Source organism: Anopheles coustani, chromosome 2, assembly GCF_943734705.1.
Source record: "Anopheles coustani chromosome 2, idAnoCousDA_361_x.2, whole genome shotgun sequence".
Classification (NCBI taxonomy): domain Eukaryota; kingdom Metazoa; phylum Arthropoda; class Insecta; order Diptera; family Culicidae; genus Anopheles; species Anopheles coustani.
The window spans coordinates 84,203,111-84,228,304 of NC_071289.1; the positions used below are offsets into that span (position 1 = coordinate 84,203,111).

The 25,194-nt window shown below is 44.3% G+C and overlaps 1 protein-coding gene across 1 annotated transcript in view; it reads left to right on the plus strand.

Moving 5' to 3' along the window:
- The first annotated feature begins 4,568 nt into the window (after positions 1–4,568).
- LOC131263821 (uncharacterized) overlaps positions 4,569–25,194 on the plus strand; it is a 43,925-nt gene continuing 23,299 nt past the window's right edge. The window contains exons 1-4 of the mRNA XM_058266081.1: positions 4,569–4,696; positions 19,766–20,103; positions 24,172–24,273; positions 24,601–24,709. Coding sequence (XP_058122064.1) covers positions 4,588–4,696; positions 19,766–20,103; positions 24,172–24,273; positions 24,601–24,709 — 658 coding nt within the window. The 5' untranslated portion in view covers positions 4,569–4,587. The remainder of the gene's footprint in view (positions 4,697–19,765; positions 20,104–24,171; positions 24,274–24,600; positions 24,710–25,194) is intronic.

Sequence of the window (25,194 nt, forward strand, 5' to 3'; positions counted from 1 at the left end):
CAGACCCGTCGTTAAAGTGTGCCGGAATCGGAGCGCCAGCAAAAAGAAAGTCATTCGTGTGTGCAGTAGATTAGCCAAAAAGGATCTCATCCCGGGCGTGAATGGCGGTTGAAGAGGATTTCAATATTACTATTATTATTATTATTATGAGCCGGGTTGTTGGCTGCAGCTTCTCCCTTCCCCTTTTATGCTGGGACCGTTGTTGTGCTAATCAACCTTTCGACGCTTGTTGGATCGTTGCTAGGTTGTTATTGTTGAAAGGTTTTTCACATTTCCGAAAATCGCTCGCCGGGCCGGCTGGCAATACATCTTGCGCGTTGGATGTATTTTGTTGGTTAAAGGGAATTGTGCCTTTTACGTTACCAGAAATTTGTAAAGGGAAATTTAATATGCACAAATTTTCGTTAGGTACTCTGTAGTTTATGCTATCAGTTCGTTGAAATTTGTTACTTTTTATAGAAAAGTATGGAATGATATTATATACTTGCTGACTTTTAAATCACTCATAAAACATCAGATGTTCTATAATTGACAGTACATGTTCTATAATTGACATCTTTATATTTTACACATTTACGTGATTTCATTTCAAATATTTATTGTGCATTTGTACAATTTAAAATTCATATCAATTTCAGTTCACTTTAACATGAAACACAATACACCAGAGTGGTTCTACACGGCAATTATACAATGCTTAAAACCACCTAAGTGCAGCAATTGAGATTTACATTTTTAGACAAAAAATGCCATCAAATTAAAGTATGAACCAATTGATCCCTCAATATGTAAAATCAATCGCTCATTAGAAATACCTCTTGCAAAGTGTCCAAACCATCGACTTCATTTCGAAATTAATTTTCCGGGGACCGATATTCATAAGGGGGAAAAGTTGGTTGGTGTTAGTCCATGTTTGTCTCTATACAATGGGTTCATGGGAAACGTTGTTTCGGAGGGCAACGCAAGGGGTAGCTAGCGCAAGGGTAAAGCTAAAATAAACAAACGCACCTGAAACCATCCAAGAGGCGTGCCAGTTCCACGAAAAATATACCAAATAATTAATTTATTCAACACACTCAATGTCAGATTCAGGCATTATGGTCGAGGTATCAGTATTATCAAACTGTAATTTGCTAATTTATTAGCCTGATACGAGAATTCTAGGAATGTAAGAGCAGCGCTCATTTTGAAAACAGATTTAATACCAGTTGTTTGAGATAAAATAGCTTCCAATGCTTTAAGAAGCGTAGCTGTATGTAGATCTAATGAAAAGTCGATTGTAAATAAAGATTCAGTATAAAGGTGACTTGCAGAGTCGTCAGAAAAGAATTTTGCTTGAGTTTGAACCCATCAGCTTCCAGATTTGGTTTGTTTAATTCCGGTACATCGAACCAACGACCCACAGGAGAGCTGTTCTGCATAAGCTTCCCGAAAATAAAAATCGTTACACGTGCGTGAAAGCAGAACGCAAGTAAACGTAGGTACCATAAAGCGATGAGGGTGAGTTTATAGTCTCCATTACCGTGTCATTACACCGAAGGTTATCGTTAGCGAACCAAATAAAATCCACCACAGATTATGGTACCATGTATCCTCGCTGCAATCTTCGCACAATTAAACAGGATAAGAACCAATTCTGAATCGGCCACTTGGTTCGGAAATAAGTCTTGTAAACGGTGTCATTATTTTTTATCGGAATAAGTTGTTTATTTTATTTGAACTATGCTACGACACTGTTCTAGATTCTTTTGTTGCTGTATAGCTGTGTATTATCCTTATTTTGAAATATGGAATTTTGATTACCAACGAAATGGTTAGATTAAACCATAAAAAAGACAAATTTTCTTTCTGCCTCCGAGGTTCACACGTTTCACAATCGAATCCGGTGAACCGCACTTGCGATCGTATTTTCTTTCTCTGTTTTGTTTCGCTTATCTGAAAAACAGCACTTTGGGCCACCGTGCACGGGCGTAACATATGCAAACTACTTCTGATATCTCGTAGGGGAAATCAAATTCTCAGCTTCCCTTCAACCGGCGCAGAATGACTCCCGCAGGCAATCTGCATTGATTTTGAACTTTCGCGTGCTTCGTGCCAGTACAGCAAGTGCTAGAGTGCATACGTTTCCGTGCAAACTTCACCGTGTCGCGCACGACAAGAAGCGCTCCAGCGGGAATCGTAAAGTGTATCGCAAATGATACCACTTCTATACCCGATGCACGATTGTTCGAATGGAGGATGAGGGACTTTAGACTGTATGAGATTTCATTCAACTGGTACTTTGTCCAACGAAGATAATGAAATGGCAGACAAGTATTGTTTGTGGATGGTTGTAAGGACGTTTCCTCTTACCACTATATGGAGGGTTTGAGTACACAACAAAATTATACAAAATATTGAAAAACAACTCAACAACAAATTCAACAAATTACAATAACTGTAAATGAGATGTTTAAAGTACTTTGAAACGCCGAGTGTTATAATAATCCAAAATGGAGAATTTTAAGATCGGTGATAGTTTGGAAGAATGAACAGAAAAAATGAAACAATACATCTCGTACAAAATTATTTCCCTTTTGAGTAAAACCACACGCAGCCAAAAGTAAATAATGTGAACTGAGAATCAAATCAACTGTATTTGATGGAAGAAAAGCACCTTAAGTAGAATAATTCATTCATTTTCAAAACAGTAAACCAGACTTATTGCTAAAAGCTAAATATTTTGGTAAACTTTTCCAGCTTGAGTGCAAAATTTGACCTGTTATTATCAACTTTTCCGAATTAAAAGCCAGAAGAACTGGTAGCAAGACTTGCTTCATTATACAATCTGCAACTAGCAAATATTTAATGGTTCATACCGCATTTTAACTTCCTCTGCATATTATTCCAAAAAGCCCGTCTTAATCTGTTTATCTTTTGCCAAGACTCGTGAGGTAATGATTTCGAAGGATTTGGGGTCTAGCTATGTTTAATTCATTGCAAACACATTGCGAGATCGTCGTTTTTCTTTTCGGTCGTCCATCACTGTCCACCGCCAATGGTAAAATAAACTTTGTGGAATTTAAATCGCATTTTCGGAGTCACTCGAGATCATTGTTTGTGCATGGATCTTAATCTCATTGCAGGCCGTCGGTGTGTTTTAACGTTTTCGGTTTTCGGTGTCTTGTATGCTCCTCCCAAGCAAGCCGAAAGTTCCCTCTGCACCAAAAAGAGAATGACATAATTCTCCACCACCATCGCTGCTCGCTATCGATCGCAACCATTGGTAGGTCTTTCTGGAGCTTGGGAACGAAATGCTTCGGTGGCAGTGTGGTGAAGTTGTTTTTTGTTTGTTTCGATCTCACGAATCCAGAACTAGGAAAGTCAGACCCTTTTTGCCTAACTCTGCGAACTTTAGCAAGTGAGGAAGCTAGCGTTCCCCACTTCTGCTAGGCCACTTCTTCAGGATGTTTTCTTTGGCCACAGTCTACTTCGCCTTGGTTCATCCGTTTGCCATTGCCAAGCCCGAAACCTGGAGCTCCTTCAGGCAGCGGGAAAGTGATTGTAACTCGCCAGATTACGGGGACGGAGAAACACAAGTATCAATTGTATAATAAAAGGCGAAAATAATCCTCTTATCTTTCCCACAGAAAAGTTACACAGGACGTACGTGGCCGAGCGGTGTGCCTGTGTGTATGTGCGTATGTATGTGTGCATGCAGGAAAATATGAAATTAAAATGATAATACAACGCCCAGAACTAATAATATAATACACACACGGGCGCCAAGGGCTCTCCGGCTGGACGATGTCATCGTCGCGTCCGGATATCGTGTGTGCACGTGCAAGTGTGTGAGTAGGATTGGTGTCCAGTGAAGTGAAGTGATTCCGGGTGGCAGCCACCTTGTGCCGATGTGTGAAGTTGACAAAGTTCTCCAGTGGCCGCACTTGGAGCGAAAGGGTGCTGTCGGGAATGTCGAGAGCTCGGGTCAAAGCGAACTGTGAACACTTGGGTTTGTTTCAGTCGGGTGTGAGCAGCGAGTCAAACCTCCGACCCCATCCAGTCAAGTGGGATTGAGTGCGACCGAGTGCGAGTGAATTGAGCCCGGCTGCTTGGGAAAACTAATCGGAAGCAGAAAGGAAAGCGCACGTGGCAGGCCGTCGGAAATCCCAAAGCACATAATCATGTTTTTTAATCTTCACACGTCCTTCCCACGGTTACAAGGATATTAAAGAAAAACGCTTCGTCGGGCGGTTTCCACCTCGTTCCCCGCGCATGAACCGTCTACTCCCAAGTGGATCCTTGAGGCCAGCATGTGCGAATTGATGAGCACGGGGATCGTCGTCCGACTGTAGCCAACATCACCGCAAGAAAACGAAACGAACCACCACGACTACGACTACGCGAAGGGGGTAAAAAAACCAACACATACACATAAGCAAACGCTCAAGATCCCGCCCGCCCCTTCCCCCACCACAGTGAAACCCCACCCGACGACTACCACTCGGCCTAAGCAAGGGTTAGGGCAGAGACAGCGGCACGCACGGCGGGAACCAGTTTAGCCCACCAGTTCGGGCGTTTGGATGCACGTCATAAAAATTCTAAATTATGATAAACGCCGTTTATCCATTGAGGATATCGACGAACTTGAACTGCCTGTTTAGGACGTGGATTATTGTGCTGTACTTTCTGCAGGGCTGTCCTCAGCTTAACACGGGTAAGTACCATCAATAGGGTTCCGTTTCGGAAAGGGTACTTACTTTAGCCTCGCAAGCATGTTTACTGTTTGCTGAACGTTTGGCTTTTGTATGTAGAAGAGGTGATGTTGTTGGCGAAATAAGTGTGTTTGACCATAAAACTCTGATAACTTATTACTGGCCTTAAATTGAAAGTAAATGTTGTACAACTCCGCAAATTCACACATCCCCGTTGATAGTCGATAATATTCATTCTTTATCATTTTTCGTAAGCTTCAAAACTTTGTTTTACACTTGTGACACGGCTTTAATAAAGTATGTTTTTATTGTAAAATTGGTTTTCCTTCCGGATAATAAACAGAACATTTTGCGTTACAGTTTTATTTGTTTTTTTTTATTTTTGCTGAGTTTCTAATATATGAATTTAATACAGGTTTCGGTATGTTGCCATGACGCTATACATATCATGTAGAATCTGCAATTTCAGTTACTTATAAGAACTCTTATAAAAATAGATCTAGAATCTTAGTAAAGAGAAAATTTTGAAGAAAACATATTATCACTATTGTTTTTATCACATGCTAGCTTAGGGTAGAGACTTGCTCATCTTATACGTAAAATATCTAAACTATTCTAACAAATCGAGAATTTATTCTACAACCAGTAAAAAGTGCAAAAAACGGCAATCAAAGGAAAGCCTTAACTTATTTTAGTGCATTTTTGAATGAACTTAAAATGAAATAGGTAGTATGGAATGAACTAACCCTACAGCGATTCTTAAATTGCTCCTTAGAGCTCTATATTGAGCATCGTTTTGTGAAAAATTATTTTTACTGAAAAATGTGCATTCCGGTCTCTATAAAATGCAAAGAAGAAAGCATGAATTTTCATCACGAGAGTACTAGCATAATGTGTAGAACCTCGTAGCTGAAAGCAGGTTAACTTAAATTGGTTTTTATACATTTTCCAAATTTCATATTATTTTATATTATTTGATATTTCAAATTTTAAAACGTATGCTTACAAATCTAATAATTTCTTATTAATTTATCGTTTTCCATTGGAGTTTAGCGGTGTACCAAAGTTACCAAAAATGTTCAACCCAGTATTTATTTTCTTCAACTTTCTACATTGCTGCTCTGTAAAATATCGTCGGAGCATGCAAAGCAACACTTAAAATCGAACAGCATCGCCAGTGAAGGAGCGCGACCATGATATAGAATTTCCAATGAACATTTATATTATCATCAAAGATAACAGGGAATAGAATATAACTCAACTTTTCCCCCTGTTGTGGGAAGGAAAATAACTTTGTTCGTTTTGTTCTGCTGTGCGAATCGTACCGAAAGGCCTACCAGACGCTAATAACAATCGCTGTCGGTACAAATCTCAATGCCTTCTGTCTTGAGAAGGGGAGCCTATTCTCATATCAGAGCGCAATTCATCAAGCGAGACATGATTTTCCGTGCGTGGAAAATCCCACCGCGGGCGACGGCGGTATAACTTTTCGCATGAATAATAAATTCCCCTACACTGCCTACGGTCAATCGTCGATGAACCGTTGGCGCACAGACTCGGTACGCACAGGCCACGCGTACACTTAGCCACGTTCGGTCACAATTTTTCTGCCCATTTGCCAGCGCAACTGTCCGGCGTTTATGCGTTTAGTGACGCCAGCCCGAGTGTTCGGTTCGTATATTTGCTTTCCGGGCCGGGCCCCGCCGACCATTTATTTCCATCTAATGGGGCTTTCCGACTTCTGTGCAGCTTCTGGTCTGGCAAAGCGCCTCACAAATGTCTTTCAGCCCCCGGGGTAGTCCCGCGGTATCCGTGCTCCAGCCCCCGCTCCGGTTTCGCTCCATCACCAACAAACGTTCGGAGCCTCGAAGAGCTTTCTAAATTCATTCATCTCGCTCTCGCTTCGTTCGCATTCAACACAGTTTCACAATAAATAAAACTGATGCCTGGCCTCGTGGGGAAAGGGAAAGGGGAGGGGGGGGGGGGGGTAGAACCCGGCCCGCTTGTCTGTCGTCCGCATCCGTTTTCGGACCGCTTCGGAAGCCGGGTAATCCTTCCAAGAATCCAGCCCTATAAATGCTAAGAGCGTTTTACTGTTACCCTCCCCGTCCGGTTCTTTATCTCAAGGCCGGAAAATGGCAGACGGAGTGAGAAAACGGGGGTGAAAGAGAGATAGAGAAAGAGAGAAAGTTAATGTTGTTGTGCTGTTTGGGTAAGGATACTGCTATCGGCATGATGGGTGGCCTGTGGTTGCTTATTTCGCTATGACAAATGTGTCCTGTGTGTCTGGCATCGTGTTTGGCTCGCAGTCGATAGAAATAATTCAGAACATGTTTGTTCACGAGCAAACAAACCCCGGGCAGACATTGTGGGCGCCCAAACCCCGCCGTCCGTAGCGTGCGGAGTTCATACATCATACGTGCTGATGAAGTTTTGATGCGCTATAATGCCAGATAAGCAGAATTTAATTGTTGCAAATTAAAATGAACTGCTAATAAGGTCTAAAAAAGGGTCCACGCGACTCGAGGTTTGTATTCAATTTGCCAGTGAGCGAAACTTTCGATAATCTCAGAACAGCATGAGGTCGTGTCATGATTTGTTTATCTTCTTGGCATTAATCATCAACAAGGTAGTCTTCGAGGTTTAAATAATGTTTGGCATGACTAATTGCTTGACATTTTGAATAATGTTATGATTTTTGAAGGATACCTATAATCCATTTTGTTTGTCGTTCTTTAAATTTTGATTTTTCGTTTGTCAATATAAATGAACATTTTTTGGGTAGGAAAAAGGGAATGAACTCTAGAAAGTTCGTCCATTTAAAATGTATTATTATTTTCATGCTATCCAGAGCTTTGAATAGAGAGTTACGTCTCACGAAAGCCTTTCACCTCGATGAACCTTTTCTGTACACTTCAACACGTTTTTTTGCATCGTGTACCTACTCGTAGTCCGGTCTGTTTTCCACAATTTTTACTTGATAAGATTAAACCTAAATATAAACATATCAAGTAATCAAGGGAAGCACTTTCTTTACATAAGATACTTTCAGGACCATCCTTTCCCTTTTTCGGTGAAATCTACGGTCGAATCTCCTTTTATCTGCGTGAAGTAATCTTCAACTCCGTAGTTTACATTCTCTGTTTCCTTTCTTGGAAAATAGCCCATGCTCTGGACGCATCTACCACAGGTATAAATATGCTGGGGTACCGTATCCTATCGCTATTCACTTCTATAGCCATCACTGGAAAATCATTTTAATGAAATGTTATCCTTTTAGTGGTATACTTAGAGGTGGTATACTTCCCTCTGTTTGAACTGTTCATCTAACCTCTAAGATGTATTAACCATTTTTATGGTGAAATACATTAACTCACTCATCAAACGGCCCTTTCCGAAAATGGATGCGATGAGTTCCATTTCCATTTCGATTCCTGTGCTTAAATAGGGTCCTTGTTCCACATTTATCTGCAAGGCACAAGACGGTTAATCAAACGCTGGAGATTTTCAATTTAAATGCAAAGCAATTCAATTAACGTTTCACCCGAGTGAACCTTGCATACCGCCACTCACCCATCGCGCGAACGTTTCCACCCGTTTTCGAGCTCAAGGACAACACCGAACAGAACGGAATCAACCTTCGGCGGGAAACTATCAACCAATCACGTCAGCTTTATGATGCCTTCCAAAATATGTAAGCCTCGTAATGTCTACATTCGGACGGCACGGCCCGAAACGACCACGGCACACAGCACTTCTGCGCTGCCACCCTTCCGCGGTGGAAAGCAACCGTCAACCGGTCGCCGTCAAGGGTTTAATTACTGCAATTCGTGCCGAATGTGCCGACCCTTCGGCCCACGGAGACACCGAGCACCGAGTTCGGCTGCCTTGAGGGCGGTAGGAAGCCGGAGGGGATACCCGTCACTTTTACGACGCAGGCCATGAAACGGAAGGAAAACTGTCACCCCGGTGATGTGCATCATGGTCTGAAAATTTTATCACCACCCGTTTACGGCGCGAACGCCCGAGAGCGGAGGAAGGTTTGATAGGCCATTGCTCGCAGTAGAAGAAAAATTATGCGAAACAAAAAAGAACTAAAGACTGACAAGTGGAGCGAGGGGTGGAAAACAGTGAAGAATAAATTAGATTGTTTGCCAGCCAGCAGAGCGTGGTGCAACCGGAGGAAGCAAAGAAAAAAAGCCACTGAACATGCGACCGAGCGAAAGCGAGCAAACCTTTTGCAACGTTTTATCTATTTCGGCCAGATTTTTATGGAATCGAAGGAAGCATTTGCATTTAACGACGAGAGAGGATATTGAAATTGCACTTCGCCTCCATCCTGGCGCACCAACCCGGCCCCGCCACTAGCTGACCAACACTTCACTGTCACTGTGAGTGTGGGGCTTCTTTTTATTTTCCTTTTACGGCCACCAAAACTACGACCAAATTTCCCCATCTTCCGTGACATCCGGTTTATTTGGGAAATGGCGCAAAAATGAGCGAACGGAGCAAAAGAGGTAAACTGTCAAATGTGATTTAGCGTCCGATTTTTTCGATTTAATTGCCGAGTGACGCCGACTGGGCTGGCAACGTTTTACGGTGCAGTTATAAAAGGAAGAAATCTCGATGCAAGCAGTCGTAATAGGGAAAAAGATACATGCTGGTAATAATGTTATTACCCATTATTGAGATGTAATAGAAAACTTGTTCGAAACCACGATTCAAGTTGTGCGAGTATAAAGTTCCATTTTGAGTTTCAATGTGTTTCCATTTTTTAATCTTTCGTACTCATCGTTATCTCTTAGAGATTCCAAACTTACGAAACACCTCCGTCCGGTTGAATACTTTTCCTTGCACTCCGTTTTTTTCAACCCACTCGGCCATAAATATCCATTCGGTGTCCCGAATTGACGAAGGTTGTTTACGGGTCGGCTAACTCGGCACCGAACCGCCGGCGAATCCAATTTCTTCTTCCATTACTTCCCGGAAGACAATTCAGCAATTTTTCGACCATCTTCATCACGCCCCAGAAATGTTCACGCATGGTCTCGAATCGAACCCGACACACGCGTCATTTAGTATTAGGGTTGTTTGGAAAATGCTCAAATGCGGGCGTTGTGGTTTTGGTTAGGAAAACTGATCGTTTTGAAATATAGCAACCGGCAAGCGGGTTGTGGTTTGTTCTTGTATTTGCCAAAGATGCTTTAAAGTTCTCCGGGTAGAAGCAAACTTGAAAGGTATAACTATAATTTATCATCACAAAACCAAATTCTAAGAACTAAAACATAGATATTTCGCTTCTCAAAATTGAACCACAGAATCTGTCCTTATTTGAATATGTTCACCGAATGCATTAGTTCCATTCAAAATAACATGTTGAACCAATTATGTTGCTTGTACGTTGTGGTTGACACGTTATATCACTTCACGCTAACTTTGAGCACAGTTGCATGTCATAATGTCTTCCTCGTTCGTTACTACAGCACAAAAGCGATATTTTTGCTACTGTGAAATATAGCTACCGCAAACAACAACGACAGCAGCACATTGCCAACGCCATGCGTTACTGCATATGACAGGTTTGGGAATCGGGGTGGAGCAAAACCAAACGTTCGGGTCACCATTTCCTGCATGAACAAATCTACCGATGGTTTCCTTGTCCTTAATCTGTTAAAAAAAAACCAAATTGGAGGTTTCGGTCGGTGGTAAAGTTTTTGCTTGTGATTTACACAATGAATGAAAGCTTTGAACAGAAAAAATTCACTTATCGGAGAAATATGAATATGGTTTGCCAGAAAAGGTTCTGTATATGTTTCGTATCGAACGAAGAAAGCAAGAAGTTTTAACGAGCTTTCGAAGCAGGTGTTCTTTTGAATTATGTTTTTTGCATACTCCATAGTATGCTCTAAAGTACTTTATATTTTTTATGCTTCAATTTTATGCTTTGAAAAACTAGTTTATACTTTATTCGTATCATTGAAGTGCTACACGATCAATCCTACTCACAGTACTATAGTATTTAATATCCTTTAAGGTACACAATTATATCAGTGTTCTTCAATCCAAAATTGTTTACACTTCTTTTTGGACCAAATCCTCCCATGGACTCCACAGTGCCTTGGCTTACACGTTCCGAGTTCGTAAATCAATAAAACCATTCACCAAACCAACCCGTCGGCAAGATTGGGTGGCGTATGCAAACGAGTGCAACAAATGAATAAATTCAAAGCCATGTAAATATTGAATCCAAAAACCACCAAAACTCGTTTTTCTCACTCGGATTTCGCAATCGTGCTCTTCGTTGTTTGATGCTATTATTTTAGGATTCAATAGATAGATTTTGCCTTTCCTTTTGCTTATCGAACGGATGGAACTCTTTTCGTACCGGTAAAATGTCCTCCAGTTACAATTCCGGTTGGTGAATGCGGGCCCACGAGCGATGAAGCAGTGAGATTATGAAAAAAGTCGTCAAACAAAATCCAGGTAGAGACTGGCGGGCTATCTGAAAATGAAAAAAACAGGCACAAAAAAGCGATATTGATGTTTGCGAAAATCATTTGATTCGTACGTTTGCTGAAGGGCTTTCTCTATGAGTAAAATAAAACTCTTTCGGGTAGCAAAGAAAAGGCAAAAGGAATAAGCATGAAAAATTGTCCATTCATACAGAAATAAAATGTCAATGAATTGAACTAGAAATGCACGGGTAACGACACGGTAAAGGAAGAATTAGTAACCATTCCATAAAAAAACGTATCGGAAAATGTTGATGAAATGTATTTTAACCTAAATTTTTAAATATCACACACTCCCTTTAACGAACCTCCTTCAGAATGTATTTGTACCACTCCAACTAATATTTATGATTGGGTAACAAAATATTTAATCGGAAAGCCCAAATCAACACACCAATTTATATTCGAAGCAGATGGATCGTGAATTTAATTCAGTGAGCAAAAACCGGCATAAAAATCAAGTTCGAAAGCACTTCACCCCGGTAAAGGTATCCTATTGCTCAATTATTCCATGTAATCAAAGAACCCCTTTCAGCACATTACTAATGTTGGTCCCTTTTTCATCTTTCCAGCATCCATTAGTACACTGTTGTCCTTGCTATTTTCTAATGTTTTTTTGCAATGATTCCGATGAGTATTCCGAATGAATAGGAAACAAGCCATCCCATGCTGCATCGATCGCATTTTCTTGTGATTTTCTCAAGAGTGCCCCAAGATGAAACATCTTGCAGAAGTAAATAAGAAACGAGCATCGACCACTACAACGGTTCGATTGAACTGGTTGGTCTGTGAAATCGGCAACCGATTGCACCATTTACACAAACCATTAGCAGCAAAAGATATGTCCCTTTCCCAGGGTCGGCTTTCGGTTGACAAGAAACAACCCACACGGAGTGGATTAGACCTTGTTTATCGGTATCGGTATTTTCTAATGGCTGCAGGACCGAGTCTCCGATTGAATTTACTTCCCCCACCGCTCGCCGGCGCTGCACTGCGGCGATTTGTTTATCAAATATCAACAATTCAAAAGGAACCGACCGGTTGTGGGTGGAAATTGCAGCGGCGGTGTCCTCCTCCTTCGGGTTGCATTTTCCAAGCTCTGCATCGATCGATCGCCACTTCAGGCCCTATCACTAGCGCCATTTGTCGGCAGCAGGCATCCCATCAACGCCCGGCTCCGTGTGCTCGTTGCTTCCACCTTACTTTTTCAACCACCGACTATTTTACCGAAGAGTCCAAGCAGCTCAAGATCCTTCCAGATGCAATTTCAAATCGCTTACCATCAGCTTACCAACCGTCGCCGTGCCGTTCGGATGGTTGCGGCCATCCTCAGGGGCATTCCGAGAGTAGCTCCCATTGCTGGACTATTTTAGGAGCCGGCAGACCTTTGCGCTCCTCTTGCGAGCCGAACACAAGAAAGCCGATTTTACGAGTCTCGTTACGGGTGGTAACGATATCGGTACACATATTATGCATGAAATGTACCGAGCGCTGGTAGCGAATAAATTATAAGCTTTTCCGGGTAAAACTCTTGGCCACGGTCGAGACCGCAAGACGGTTTACAATTTTCCCCCATTTCGCAACCCTTCCACCTTCCGCAACCTGCTACGGCTGAGCGTAGGAATAGGAAAGGGAAAATAGCGTCGAAGGCGTCTTTGTCGTTGTTCCCTCACATTACACATGCTGGTCTCAAAATCCGCCCACAAACAAACGAGACGTGGGATAAATGTGAAAAATGGTGTCACGAAGACGATTATAAGGTTCTCCACTCCCTTCCCTCACGGCTCTCACCCACCTTCCCTTAAGGTTCTCATCACGCAGGTCACGACGTGCAGCAATGCCACGTCGGCAGCGCTGGCAAACAATAACTCACATACCAGGCCGTATGGGCTGATCCACATCCGACAACAATTTATATTTGTTTTCCCTCCCTCTGGCACACACACACACACACACGCACACAATGGTGGCGTTTGGATGGAAGGTTTACGGGAAGGAAAAAGAAACAAATAGAAGCCGTTTCCGAGCCGTTTCCACCGCACATGGTCAAAAGTACCCAAGCCGGCGATGTACATGCATGCTGCTTAAAGAAAATGGCATTCTTCCCCGGACTGCCGTAATAAGGGCGGAAAATATGTCCACCCACCATCCGCCAACAAGTGCGCCTTCTGGTGCTCCTGGCCCCGCTTCCGTCCCGGGTTGGCCAAATGTGGTGTACGGCGAAGGTTATGGAATGCTTGCTCGAAGTTAATTGACTGTAAAGCCATAAATTGTAACCGAGCAACGTTTCGCTGCCCCGACGAGGGTCCGTGGCAAGCTTTCCTGCCGGTTTGTGGCGCTGCACCGATCTGTGCCTTCTTCCGGGCGGGCGCATTGTCTACCGGATCCCTGGCGGTGTCCGATGCAAGAGTGAAGCAGCTTCCGGAGGTGATTTTTCATCCGTTGAAACGCGCACCGCACGCGTGAACGCACGAAAGTTAATAATGCCAGCCAATTTGGTGGCGTATCGGGCGCCTGGACGAGGACACTCGTGGTGTTAAAGAAGATGAATTAGAGCCCGTACACTGTAGTGTGGGAGTATTCTACTCCAAGTACACAGTTCTCGACCGAAAGCATACCTGCCCACCGAGGAATTTGTGTTAACACGCATCGCAAAATAGATACATCTTGTTTGCATAATTAGGCCGTGCGTCAAAGAAAGTACTGGAGCAAAGAAAATCCTACAACCGGGCATTAACCGCAAGTTAAAAAAAAAAAGATCCCGTAATTTTTGTTTGTCTTCGGTGCCCATCTTTTGAGTTCGTTAAGCATCCCAGGCGGAAAGCGAGAATGATCTTACCGTACTATCAATTAGCAGATAATTATTCATCGCTTTCGTTATGAATAAATTTTACTTTCTGTTTTTTACGTTTAGGTGCATGAATAATGGATTGCTTTACATTTGCATCCATTTTTATCTCGACAGCTGTGTTTTTTGTTGCCACCCACTTATTCTTTCTATTTGATTCATTATCATCAATTGATGTAGGTTTAAGGAAAGTAGGACGATCCAAAAGCTTAGACAAGGAACTTAGAACAGCGAGATAAAAAAGTACAAAGGAAAACTCATAAGTTTGAGACACAACAATTTTCAATATTTGAAAGTCTGACAAAAGGTTCGGATACTGAAGCGAGATCACCAATACTCTTCAAATACAAATGTAAAAATCTCCAGAAAAATTTATACTCTCTTTGCTTTTATCGTTTTGTTGTTGAAGCTTCGTTTGTATTTCAAATATTTGAAACACTCAAAAATGTGCACACACCGGTTGTTTTAAGTTTTTGAAATTTGTGTGCTTAATTTCATTTGCTGGAAATGCTGCAAATGCTGTGTTGTATAATTTGAACCACAATTTTTTTGTAAAATATAAACTATTTATTTTATAAATAGATAAGGTGTACAAACAAAACTTTCTTATACTCTATAATCACAAATACAGTGCACACTTAAGGACATTTACATCGATCGCAGCATCATTGTTTCCAATGATGTGGATGATGTAGTTTGCAAACAAACGAAGGACAACCTTCCGCTGCGCAATGCTTATATTCCCAAGCACTGGGAATCGGAGACACTCGAAGGACGACTGACACCCTGGAGCTTCATTCCTGATGCACTGCTGCAGCAGGTCCCAGGCGGCAATAACGCGAGTGCAGGAGGTGAACATGTGTTCCAGGGTGTCACACTCAACACAGAACATGCAGGAAGCCGAAGGCGTGCGTCCCATACGCATAAGCAGCTCTCCGTGCGGGATCTTGCCATTCGCAAGCAAATATAAGGTGGATCTTTGCTCCGCTGTTAGTTTGCTTCGGTGGATGTTGTTCCACACCTTTTTCCAGGTTGCCTTCGGATGGGACTGAATCTTGGCTGGGGGTAGTCTGTTCACTTGCAACCTGCGGAGGGCCTTGGTGGATAGCTGTGTTTTTACCGTACATGGAGTGTACGCCAGTTGCTGGACAACACTGCGAAGGCACGGATACGTAGACGGTATCAATGTAATATCTGGGGGGTTTCCCGCACACAAGATGTGTTGGGCTCCAAATGAGAGGCTCTGATGTTCTGCAACATAGCGGTTTGTGAGTAGGGCTGCTGTCATCACGGCTGGGATGTGTAGGTTTAAGCCACCACGGTCTCGTGGCAGGGCCAGCTGCTGGAGCGAGACACGTATACCCCCAGATCCGTTCCAGAGGAGAGACCCGATCAAACTTGTCACCTTGGCTATGTCCATTGCGCGAGGGCCACAGACTGACGCAACAAACCATAGCTTAGGGAGCAAGAATGAGTTGAGCAGCGTTACCTTTTGCAGCAGGTTTAGATCTCTCACCCTGTGCAGCCATACCAACTGACGAAAGTGATTGATAACAGTATCCCAATTGTGGCCCGCTGTTTCCCGGATACTGTTAGAGAACAGAATTCCAAGTAAACGGAGCCGTTCTACGGTGTGCAGCCATGGCAGGTTGATTCTGTTCTCGGTTGTCACCATTCCGATGTCCAGAGCCGTGGTTTTAAGGACGTTTAACTTCGCTCCAGAAGTGACTCCAAAGGCCTCAATTGCTGCTCTTACCCGCTCGATTGTGGAAGGGGAAGTACTCACCACGGAGACGTCGTCAGCATACGCGTTGATCAGGTCGTCCTGATCGCAGCATATATCTTCGAGTCTATTGATGAGGGGGTGAAGGTAGAGGATGAACAGGTGCATTGACAAGGGATCTCCTTGTCGCACGGAACGTTGGATGGGAAAGGCAGGTGATAGGGATCCATTTACAATGACACGGGACGAAGATTGCTCACCAATTTTCCTCAAAAGCCGCACTAGTGCGGGATTAAACCCTAACGAATCCATCGTTCCAAACAGGAAGCCCCTGTCAACACGGTCAAACGCCTGCGAGAGATCGAAAGAGACGAGTTTTGCACACTTCTTCTTCCGTTTGAGTTCGAATATTCTCTCCTTAACAGAGAGCACAGCTTGGAAGATATTGCAGGGTTTATTGCTACACTTCTGCGACGGTGAAATGATTTGCCACCTAGCAATAATCTTCTCGAGCCGCTGCTTCAGAATTCTGGAAAGCAGCTTGTAGTCAGTGTTAAGCAGAGAGATCGGACGGTACGAAGATAGTGTGCACCCATCTCCCCTTTTCCTCGCAAGCACTATGACCCCATCGACAAAGGCCGCCGGGAAACGACCGTTGAGAGCATCGTTGAGAATCAATATGATTTCTCTCCAAATTATCCCAAACGTTCGCTGATAAAATTCAATCGGAATTCCATCCGGCCCAGGAGACTTTCGGGGTTTCGATTTTTCAATTGCATGAAGGACATCACCGTAGGTGATCTCATCCATGCAATCGTTGTTGATTTCGCAATCTTCGGGGATTACACGATGACAGGCAAAAGTATCGTCAACGTTTGTTGTCTCGTCGGTGTATAACTCCCTGTAGTACGTATGTATATAGTCTGCCAGTTGTTTTGGAGAGTCCAAAACAACGTTGTTGTCACACGTAAGTCTGGTGATCACGGTGCGCTCCCGCCTTCGTTTCTCAAGCTGAAAGGTGGAGAGGTTTTCCCCACACACCCTTGTTTCGTTAATCCTTGTAAAGTCCTCGGAGAAACGCCTCTGAAGGAGTAGCATTTCTCCTTTTATACGGTTGATATTGACCAACTCGATCGGATTGGAAAGATACCGACCGTATGAGGACTCTAACTTCGCATAGAGAATGTTATGCTGCAAGCGGAACATGGAGTATTTTTCATTCGTTTTCCATCGGAAGAACGATTTTATTTTTGGTTTGGCGAAATGAATCCACCATTCCATCCAGGAGCCAAAGCTCCTTCGCTGTTTTGTCCAATAGTTCCACTTACATCTAAACTCCTCCATGTTTTCGGCTGTCAAGATATGTGGCCGAAGTTGCCAGTATCCATTTTGCCGCATGCGAGGTATGTTTGGAAGGCAGATGCGCACCGTGAGCGCCTTATGGTCCGAGAAAGACAATACGTGCATGTCTGTTGCACGCAGTTGATCCTTCATGTCCTTAGAGACGTAGCAGCGATCGATGCGAGAGCCCGAACCACGTGTGATGTGAGAGAACTCTACAAAGTTTCCTTTGAGAGCCTCCCAGCTGTCACACAACTGCATACTGTCAACAAAGTTTTGCAAAGTGAGACTCGTATTCCCCATACCCGTGGCGTCCTTGGACTTCAGCACGCAGTTGAAATCCCCTGCAAGGATGACCGGTCCCGGTGCATTCCGCAGGTAGTACGCCAACGAGCGGTTGAAAAAGAGTTCCCGCTCAGCTCTGTTTTGACTTCCCGAAGGAGCGTAAATGTTGCATAGCGTGGAAGAATTCTCAAGCCGGACGCAGATTAGTCGTGAGTCCAAGCTACGCTCGACGTGAGAAAATTTTAGGTTCACCCGCAAGGCGATCGCTGTACCTCTCCTTGTGTGGTCAATGTTTGTTACAACATTGTACCCAGGGAGCACTAAGTCTTTGACAGAAACTTCTTGTAGGAAGATTATGTCTGTGTCAAGAGTGCGTATGAAAGTTCGTAGTGCATCTAGTTTGGTGGAATTGGATATCGCATTGATGTTTATCGATGCGATCGTCACTGATGTCATCAACTCATCCATTTCCACCAAACTACTGTGCGTCCACTTCCATTACCCCAGTCGGTTTCGCTGCCGTGGCATTGGTCTTTTTGGGAGGACGACCTGGCTTACGCTTGATCGGTTCCTCCCCAGACTTGCACGACACGTCGCTGTCCGTCTGTTCGTCCGTCTTTCTCTTACCTGCCACTGTTTGCCAGGAAAGGGATGAAGGTGTAGCGGAAGGTGAAGGGACACGAGGGGCTTTGAACGTCGATGAGGCATCGGCGTCCACCTGAAGTCCGGCGTTGTCCATCTTGGTGCTGGTCGTAGCTGCCGGTACGGTCAACGCACTTGCCCGGATGAATGATGCTACTGCCGGGACGGTCCGTGTACTAGCCGCAACACTAGTGGCCTGCATCGGGATGATCGTTGCTGGTGCGCCTATTGTCAGGCTCGAAGCACCGGCCGGTGCGCTCGCCGCGACGGTCGATGTGCTCGCCGCGACGGTCGATGTGCTCGTCGGGACTGTCGGTGCGCGGACGGCCGGTGCGCTCTCCGGGACGGTCGATGCGGGCGCCGGGATGATCGGTGTGCTCGATGGGATGAGCATTGTGCTTGCCGGAACGGTCGGTGTGCTCACCGGATCGGTCGGTGCACGGACGGTTTGTGTGCTCGCCAGGGGGACTGTTGCTGGAGCATGGTTTTCGGTGCCATTCTGCACCGCTGAGGCATACGACAGCCTCTCGTTGACGCTCGTCTTCTGAGCCACCAGTTTCCTGCCTTGGGTGCAGGTCATCCCATGGTGTGCAGCAAGACGGCATGTTCGACACGTTTGCTGCTGTCCCCGGTATGTTACCAGCGTCTCTTCCCCTCCAATCGAGACGTATGACGGCACCGGCTTAGACAAGACCGCTGTGACGTAGCGGTATCCGTCAGGGATTCCGGCACACGGGTATGGCTTCGCCCATACTCCGGCTCGGATTGACCGGACTTCTCCGTAGCGAGCAAAGAAATCCGTAATGCATCTGTCCGTGATGTCCTCGGACAGGTCGTGGATTTTGATGACCACGGAATTGTCGACCATTGCGATCGGAATCGGGAATTTCTTCCCGTCGCATTCGAGAGAATGCTTGCCGTCGTTCTCCTCGACGGTTCTTAGAGCAAGGCTCTGGTCCTTCACTCGGATGTGAAGGAAGTGGGATGCCGGCTTCGTCCGGATTGAAACGATTGAAGAGCTGCTTAGACCCAGCTTGGTCATGGCGAGGGTTGTGGCCTCCATCAAGGACGGCCTTTTGGGGAGCTTCGAGAAATCCACCCGCAGGGTGCTTCTCGAAGCAGCCATGATGTGGCTTGCTTTTGCACTTTTTTTTTAACACTCTGTTTTGGTAAAAGTGCGTCCGATCGCAACGAGTCTCGGAGAGGAACTAATTAACAGTCGCTTTTTTGTGTTTCAATATTACAAAACCAACAAATAACTAAACGATAGAGATAGAAAAGTCTTTCCTATATTAAATACTATTAAAAACATTCATGATAAAAATGAAGGTTTTCTTATCCTTTCCATTCGATCCTGATCTCTGATTCTTTAATGAATGGAGTTTGATCGACCTGAAATCAAATATAATAGATCCAGGTTGCTCGTATGATATTTACTTCAGACTTAATCTCTCTATTAAAAACATGGAAGAGCGAAAATAAACCTACCTTTGATGTAAAGAATATTTGAACTAATGATCAAAGAACCATTTACTCATCCAGGGTTTGATGTTGAATCAATAAATCACTGCGCACTTTATGTTTGGTTTACGGAAATAAACACACTCTTGACACATGTTCCTAGGATTGGCCTGAAGTGCTTCCATAGTTGTAACACGACAAAGTACAACGCTTCAACTCGCTCTCTCAAGCCCTTTCGTTTACTCTATTTCTCCCTCAGGAATGGCGTCACTAATGGACCGCAGCGATATGCTACTCAGGACAGCCTTTTTCCTCCTCTCCCCGCACACCCCGGACAAGTCAGCGAAGGGGGGCGAAGGGGCGAACGCACTCGACAAGCAACAGCACGGGGGGAGCGAAAAGGCGTCCGACAGTGGCGAAAATGGGGCCGCGTCCGACGCGTTCAACTACTTCGATCACGGCAGCGACAGCGAGGAGCTGCTGAAGTACTACAAGATGCCGATGCAGTTCGGGACGGAGAACTACACCGAGGTGACGTCACAGATCGGCAGCACGGCGCACGTTCCCTGCCGGATCCATCACATCGGCGAGGGCGTGGTAAGTTTGTGCGCAACGGGCAGGGCGAAGGGAAATTGGTGCGTTTGGAATGACTTAACGAGTTTAATGGTAATCCACTTCTCGGCAGCAGATTTCTTCTGAATGGCTTGCAAATGGCACCGTGGTATGAAGGGTTTCTTGCAATTTATTTTTCAACCGACATACGAAGCCCTCTTGCGCCACAAAGCCCTCTCAATCAGGAAGCGGGTTGATATTCAAACAATGCGAAAAGAGTTCCTCATGAGCAATGCGATGGAAAATGCGAGAATTTTTGTTCGGTACTGAAGAAAAAGAAATGCTTGACTTGGTCTCATTTATTTCAATAGGTCAATAAAGCATTTACAGAACATTTTTTTTGAGCAGTAGAATTACATCTATTTCTGGATTGAAACGCCTAGGCTTATGCCTAAACAGCATCAGATACAAAAAAAGTTTTGATATGTACTGGTTTTTTTTGTTTACAATCGAGTTAAAATTTCATTGTGATTTTGAAAGTTATTTCACGAAAAATTAGAAAATATTTTACATCAACATCCAATTCCGATAAATTATTTTGCAAATAAATATCGGTTTTTAACTACTATATCAAAGCTAGATCCTTGTATTAGATAAATAAACCAATTTATTGTGAATTTTGTAATCTAGTACACATTCTAGTAGAAATGCAAAATGCGTAGTGATTTTCGAATGAGGCTTTGAAATCAATTGTAAATGATTAAATTATTCCATTCTCTATAAACCCAGTACCAACGAAAATACTGATACCATCATCGCTGATCAGAAATCGTTCGAAAAGGGAAAAAGCCACCTCAGCGTATATTATTCGTGCTCCCATTCGGCCATCTTGAACTCAGGGTTTAAAAGGCCCGCGCTCAAAACGAGTGAAGAAAGCATACGATACGACTGGGGGATAAAATATTACGAAGAACCATCGATGTCTGCGATTGCGAACGTTCGAAAACGGTTCATTACTACTGATAAAAGTGATCGGCAGCAGGTTCGCCACCGGATGGACAGCCGCTAGATAAAACGATGAGTCTGCGGAGTCCGGATGCCTGCGTTCGTGACCGGAATGCTAATGTTCCGGCGGTCCTGGACGCGCGTAATAAACCAGCACTTCCGGTAGTGAACCGGTGCCGGTGTTCGAACGAAACCGCGCCAATCTTCGCTGGACGGGGTAGGGAAGAAAATTTATAAAAAAAGCACATCGTACGAGTGTGTTTAAAAAATAAAATTGAGATTTTTTTTCTAGTCCTTAAATTGCTTTTTTTCCTTGACCCGGGGGTAAAGCAACCGGCAGCGTAAACGAATGTTCCCATCGGCGACGGTAAAATGAGCGTCGGATCACACCGGGCAAATCCTGATAGATTGATGGATATTTCTGTACTGTGCTTCTATTTATTATGTTAATAGCCTGTTATCCTAGCGTTTACTTAGCTCTCAGTCCCGGACCATCGGGAGCTCGCTTTAGCCTGCCCTTGGCCGATAGAACGGTTCGGGATAATTTAGTGTCATAAAAGGTGTAAAAAGAGGGCTCGGTTTCACCTTGTTCCTTACAGACGTGTTGCACTTAAAACATGCAAATGGGTCACGTTCCATGATACATTGAAACGAGCTACCAGTTTAAAGTGCGGCGAGGAAGCTGAACAACTTATTTTTCTGATTCACTGTGAGTTTGATTAAAATACAACCAATCATATAATCTTGAAACCCATTCCAATATTGCAATGTTTTAATATCATAGTAAAAGTGACATCAAAACTGTGATATTCCTAAATATGTAATTAAGTTAGTTGTCAATATTGTTCCCAACTAAAACAACTCTTTTGGATACTTACTTTGGATTAAAAAGAGAACTAAAATCAAACCTTCCGGCAAGTTTTTACAACCACAAGGTTTGTGTAAATCCAAACCGAACGGGAACAATCTCCTTCATATCCTATTCATCAACGTTTTCCAATAAAGAGACCAATATTGAGCGAATTGTTCGAATCGCTCTCATAGCCTCTGGCGGCCGGAAACGATGGCACTTTCATAAAAGTGAATTTTCCTTGTCGATAGGAACCGTGTCCCGAACCGACGGCTAATGGAAAAGCTACATTTCATTGTGTTCCTTCAAACAGAATAATGCAGAACGCGAGGAAAGTCGCGTGCTCGCCATGTTTCGCCGGAAAAATCGTCGTCTGCTCTAGCGATCGGGGGGTTCTGCCAGTGCTTGCCAGACGATAAAAGGGATGAATAAATAACATTCTCAAACTGTCACCCGACGTCGGACCGGAAGTCCCATCGAGGAGGCATCGATGACGATCGTCGTGCCATCGGTCGAAAGCGTCCGGCGTCACGCAAACTCGCAGTCCCACAGCGGACCATCTTTCGTCAAACGCGGTGCGCACTGGCGATGGTTCATCGAGACAGGGTCAGGAAGGGAAGGAATCCACCCAACCGGTTGCGATTTACGAGCATTTGAGGGACAGTTTGCAGATCTACCGACGAACGCCGGTTTCGCCATTCCTGCCGATTGACAGGAGCTGAAGAAGCGCAAGAGTTAACGCCGGACGTCAAAGTCCGCAAGCACACAATCGAGGGACGAAAAATAAAAAAACAACACACACGCACGGACACAACTGGTACTGCTGCTGAATGCACAGACTGGCACGATAAAATGTTGACGCTGTTCGGTTCCGCTTAAATCTCTATTCAAGCATTCATCAAACACTCCACTCCGTTGGCGGTGAGTGTAATTGCAAAACTTTTTCTCAACCGTGCTCTCGATTGTCTGTTCGTGCTGCGGGAAAGCTGCGCCTGCGACTACGACCGGTTGAACAAGGGTCCGAATTCCTGTTTCCAGAATTTCCCGTTCCCATCCGAAGTGCGACAACGAACAAATGAACTGAACAGAGGCGGAGAGTTTTGGCAAGGACCCGCTGGCAGACGCACTCTACATAACCGTCCTACTGTCCACTTGCATTCGCACTCGTGTGGGTGATCTATTGTTTTCGCCAGTAAACGGGAATACTAAGCGGTCGCACTATGCCTTCCAATGCTTTGTCGGTGGGCAGTTTCAGCCGCTAACATTCATTGGAGTTGCAAAACACATTTTAAATGCAGCAACGTTCATTTGGTGGATTTTATTTCGAGTACAATAGGTTTCATTAGAACAGGTACTTGTAGCTATAGCAAACGCCTATTTAATGATTTAGTGGGAAAAACATTGTAAAGGTCATTAGGGATGTAATTCTAGTGAAAGTTATAACTTCCAATGGTGTAAGTACAAAGGAACTACATTTCAGGTGTCTTTATAGTAGTTAAATGTAAAGGACAATCGACGTAATGTTGTAACGTATTTCTGATTAGTAATTTGAAATTCGTTTCAAACGACTTCAATTGAAGGCAACATTCAAAGTCCATTTAAAATGATGAAATGATGATGTCTCCTGCTTAAAATTATTTTATTTTTACTTCAAAGAATCTGAAATTTTAATTCCATTTCCAAATTGTTCTGCTAAACCCCAACAACCCTATCCGGCAATACAAAATTATCCTATTCCCCGTAAGCAAGTCATTCCAACTCTTGTAGTCATGAACATTCCGAAGCACGACTATATTTCTATTTGTCATGTTTTGAATAACTTTCGTCTGGGTAAATAAAATAACTTATTTTGGAAGAAGCAAATCAAAGCTAAGGCATTGGGTGTCTGCTAGAAATGTCGCCGAAAAATGCCAAACTCCAACCAGCTTATTTTGTTACCAACCGGTCCGGCGAAACTGTTGGTGAAAAGTGTACGGGCTCGGAATTATGTATGCAAACCACGGTAACCCTAAGTTAGTCAAAACCGTCGTAAAAGCATTGACGTCGCACCGGAAAAACAAAAGTCACTGCATGTTTGCATCGTGTTCCCGGAGATGTTCCGAGAAACAACTCCGTCGGAGCAGGCGGAAAAAGTCTTGCATAATAATCTCAATGTTGTTTCTTTTCTTGGTTTTCTTTCTTCCTGTCTCACTCTCTCTCTCTCTCTATCTTTCTCTCTCCTACGCACACGCACGGAAAAATACTCGCAACCAACATAGGTGTCTTGGATCCGGCGAAAGGACTACCATCTGCTCACCGTTGGCTTGACGACGTACAGCAGCGATGAAAGATTTAGTGCAACCCACCTGCAAAATTCAGAGGTCTACCGATTGCACCGTTGTCCCGTTTCTGTTTATTGTTTCCGCCCGCACGGAACGCCCTTGCGTTTGGCGTGTTTATTTTCCATTCCATCCTCCTGTTGCCATCACCGGAAGCCGTTTCTTTTATTGTCACTCGGCAATCGTCACCGAGGATTCGGGTTCCTTTTTTTTCGTTTCTTTGCTTCCCTCCTAAGTGCCACCATTGCTGCCTCGAATGATGTGATTTCTGTCCTCTAACGTGTGTTTTCTTTCTCGCCCTCACGTCCGCCCCCCTCCCACAACCTACTCCCCGTGGCACCGCGCTGGACCGGGCTGGTGCGCTTACAGGACTGGACGCTGCAGATAAAGTTCGTCCAGGACCGGGACGCCGGATTGTACGAGTGTCAGGTGTCAACACACCCGCCAACGTCAATATTTTTGGAGCTGAAAGTGGTCGGTAAGTACACAGGATCGCAGGGCAGGGCATTTTGTGCACGGCATAAAAGGGCAGCCGAGTGGGGCCAGCGAGTGTACAAACAAACACGGCTACTCGGCGGGCTCGGGCGATTAAACGGTGGGAAAATGGCCTCCCCCCCCCAACCCATGGTGGGCCTCCCGACCCGACTGCAATTACTCCGACCCTAATTACAGCGGGTTCGTCGCACCGAGCTCTACTACTGCTACTACTACTACGGAGGCTGGCCAACCGTTCCCCATCCCTAGCGAGCCATTTCATTTGGTTGAGCGACGTTTAGCCGCTCCGTTATAATAGTGTGCTTATTTGAAATGAACAGCGGTCGTAAATAACTGGTTTTTGGTTTTTCTCAAAGCCACCGAAACACGTCGAGATGAGTGGGCGTTTGGTAGGAGATGTAAACAAAATGAAAGTATTTAAATGTCGGTGGTTGTGGAGATTTCCAAAACACGTTTGCGTTGACCATA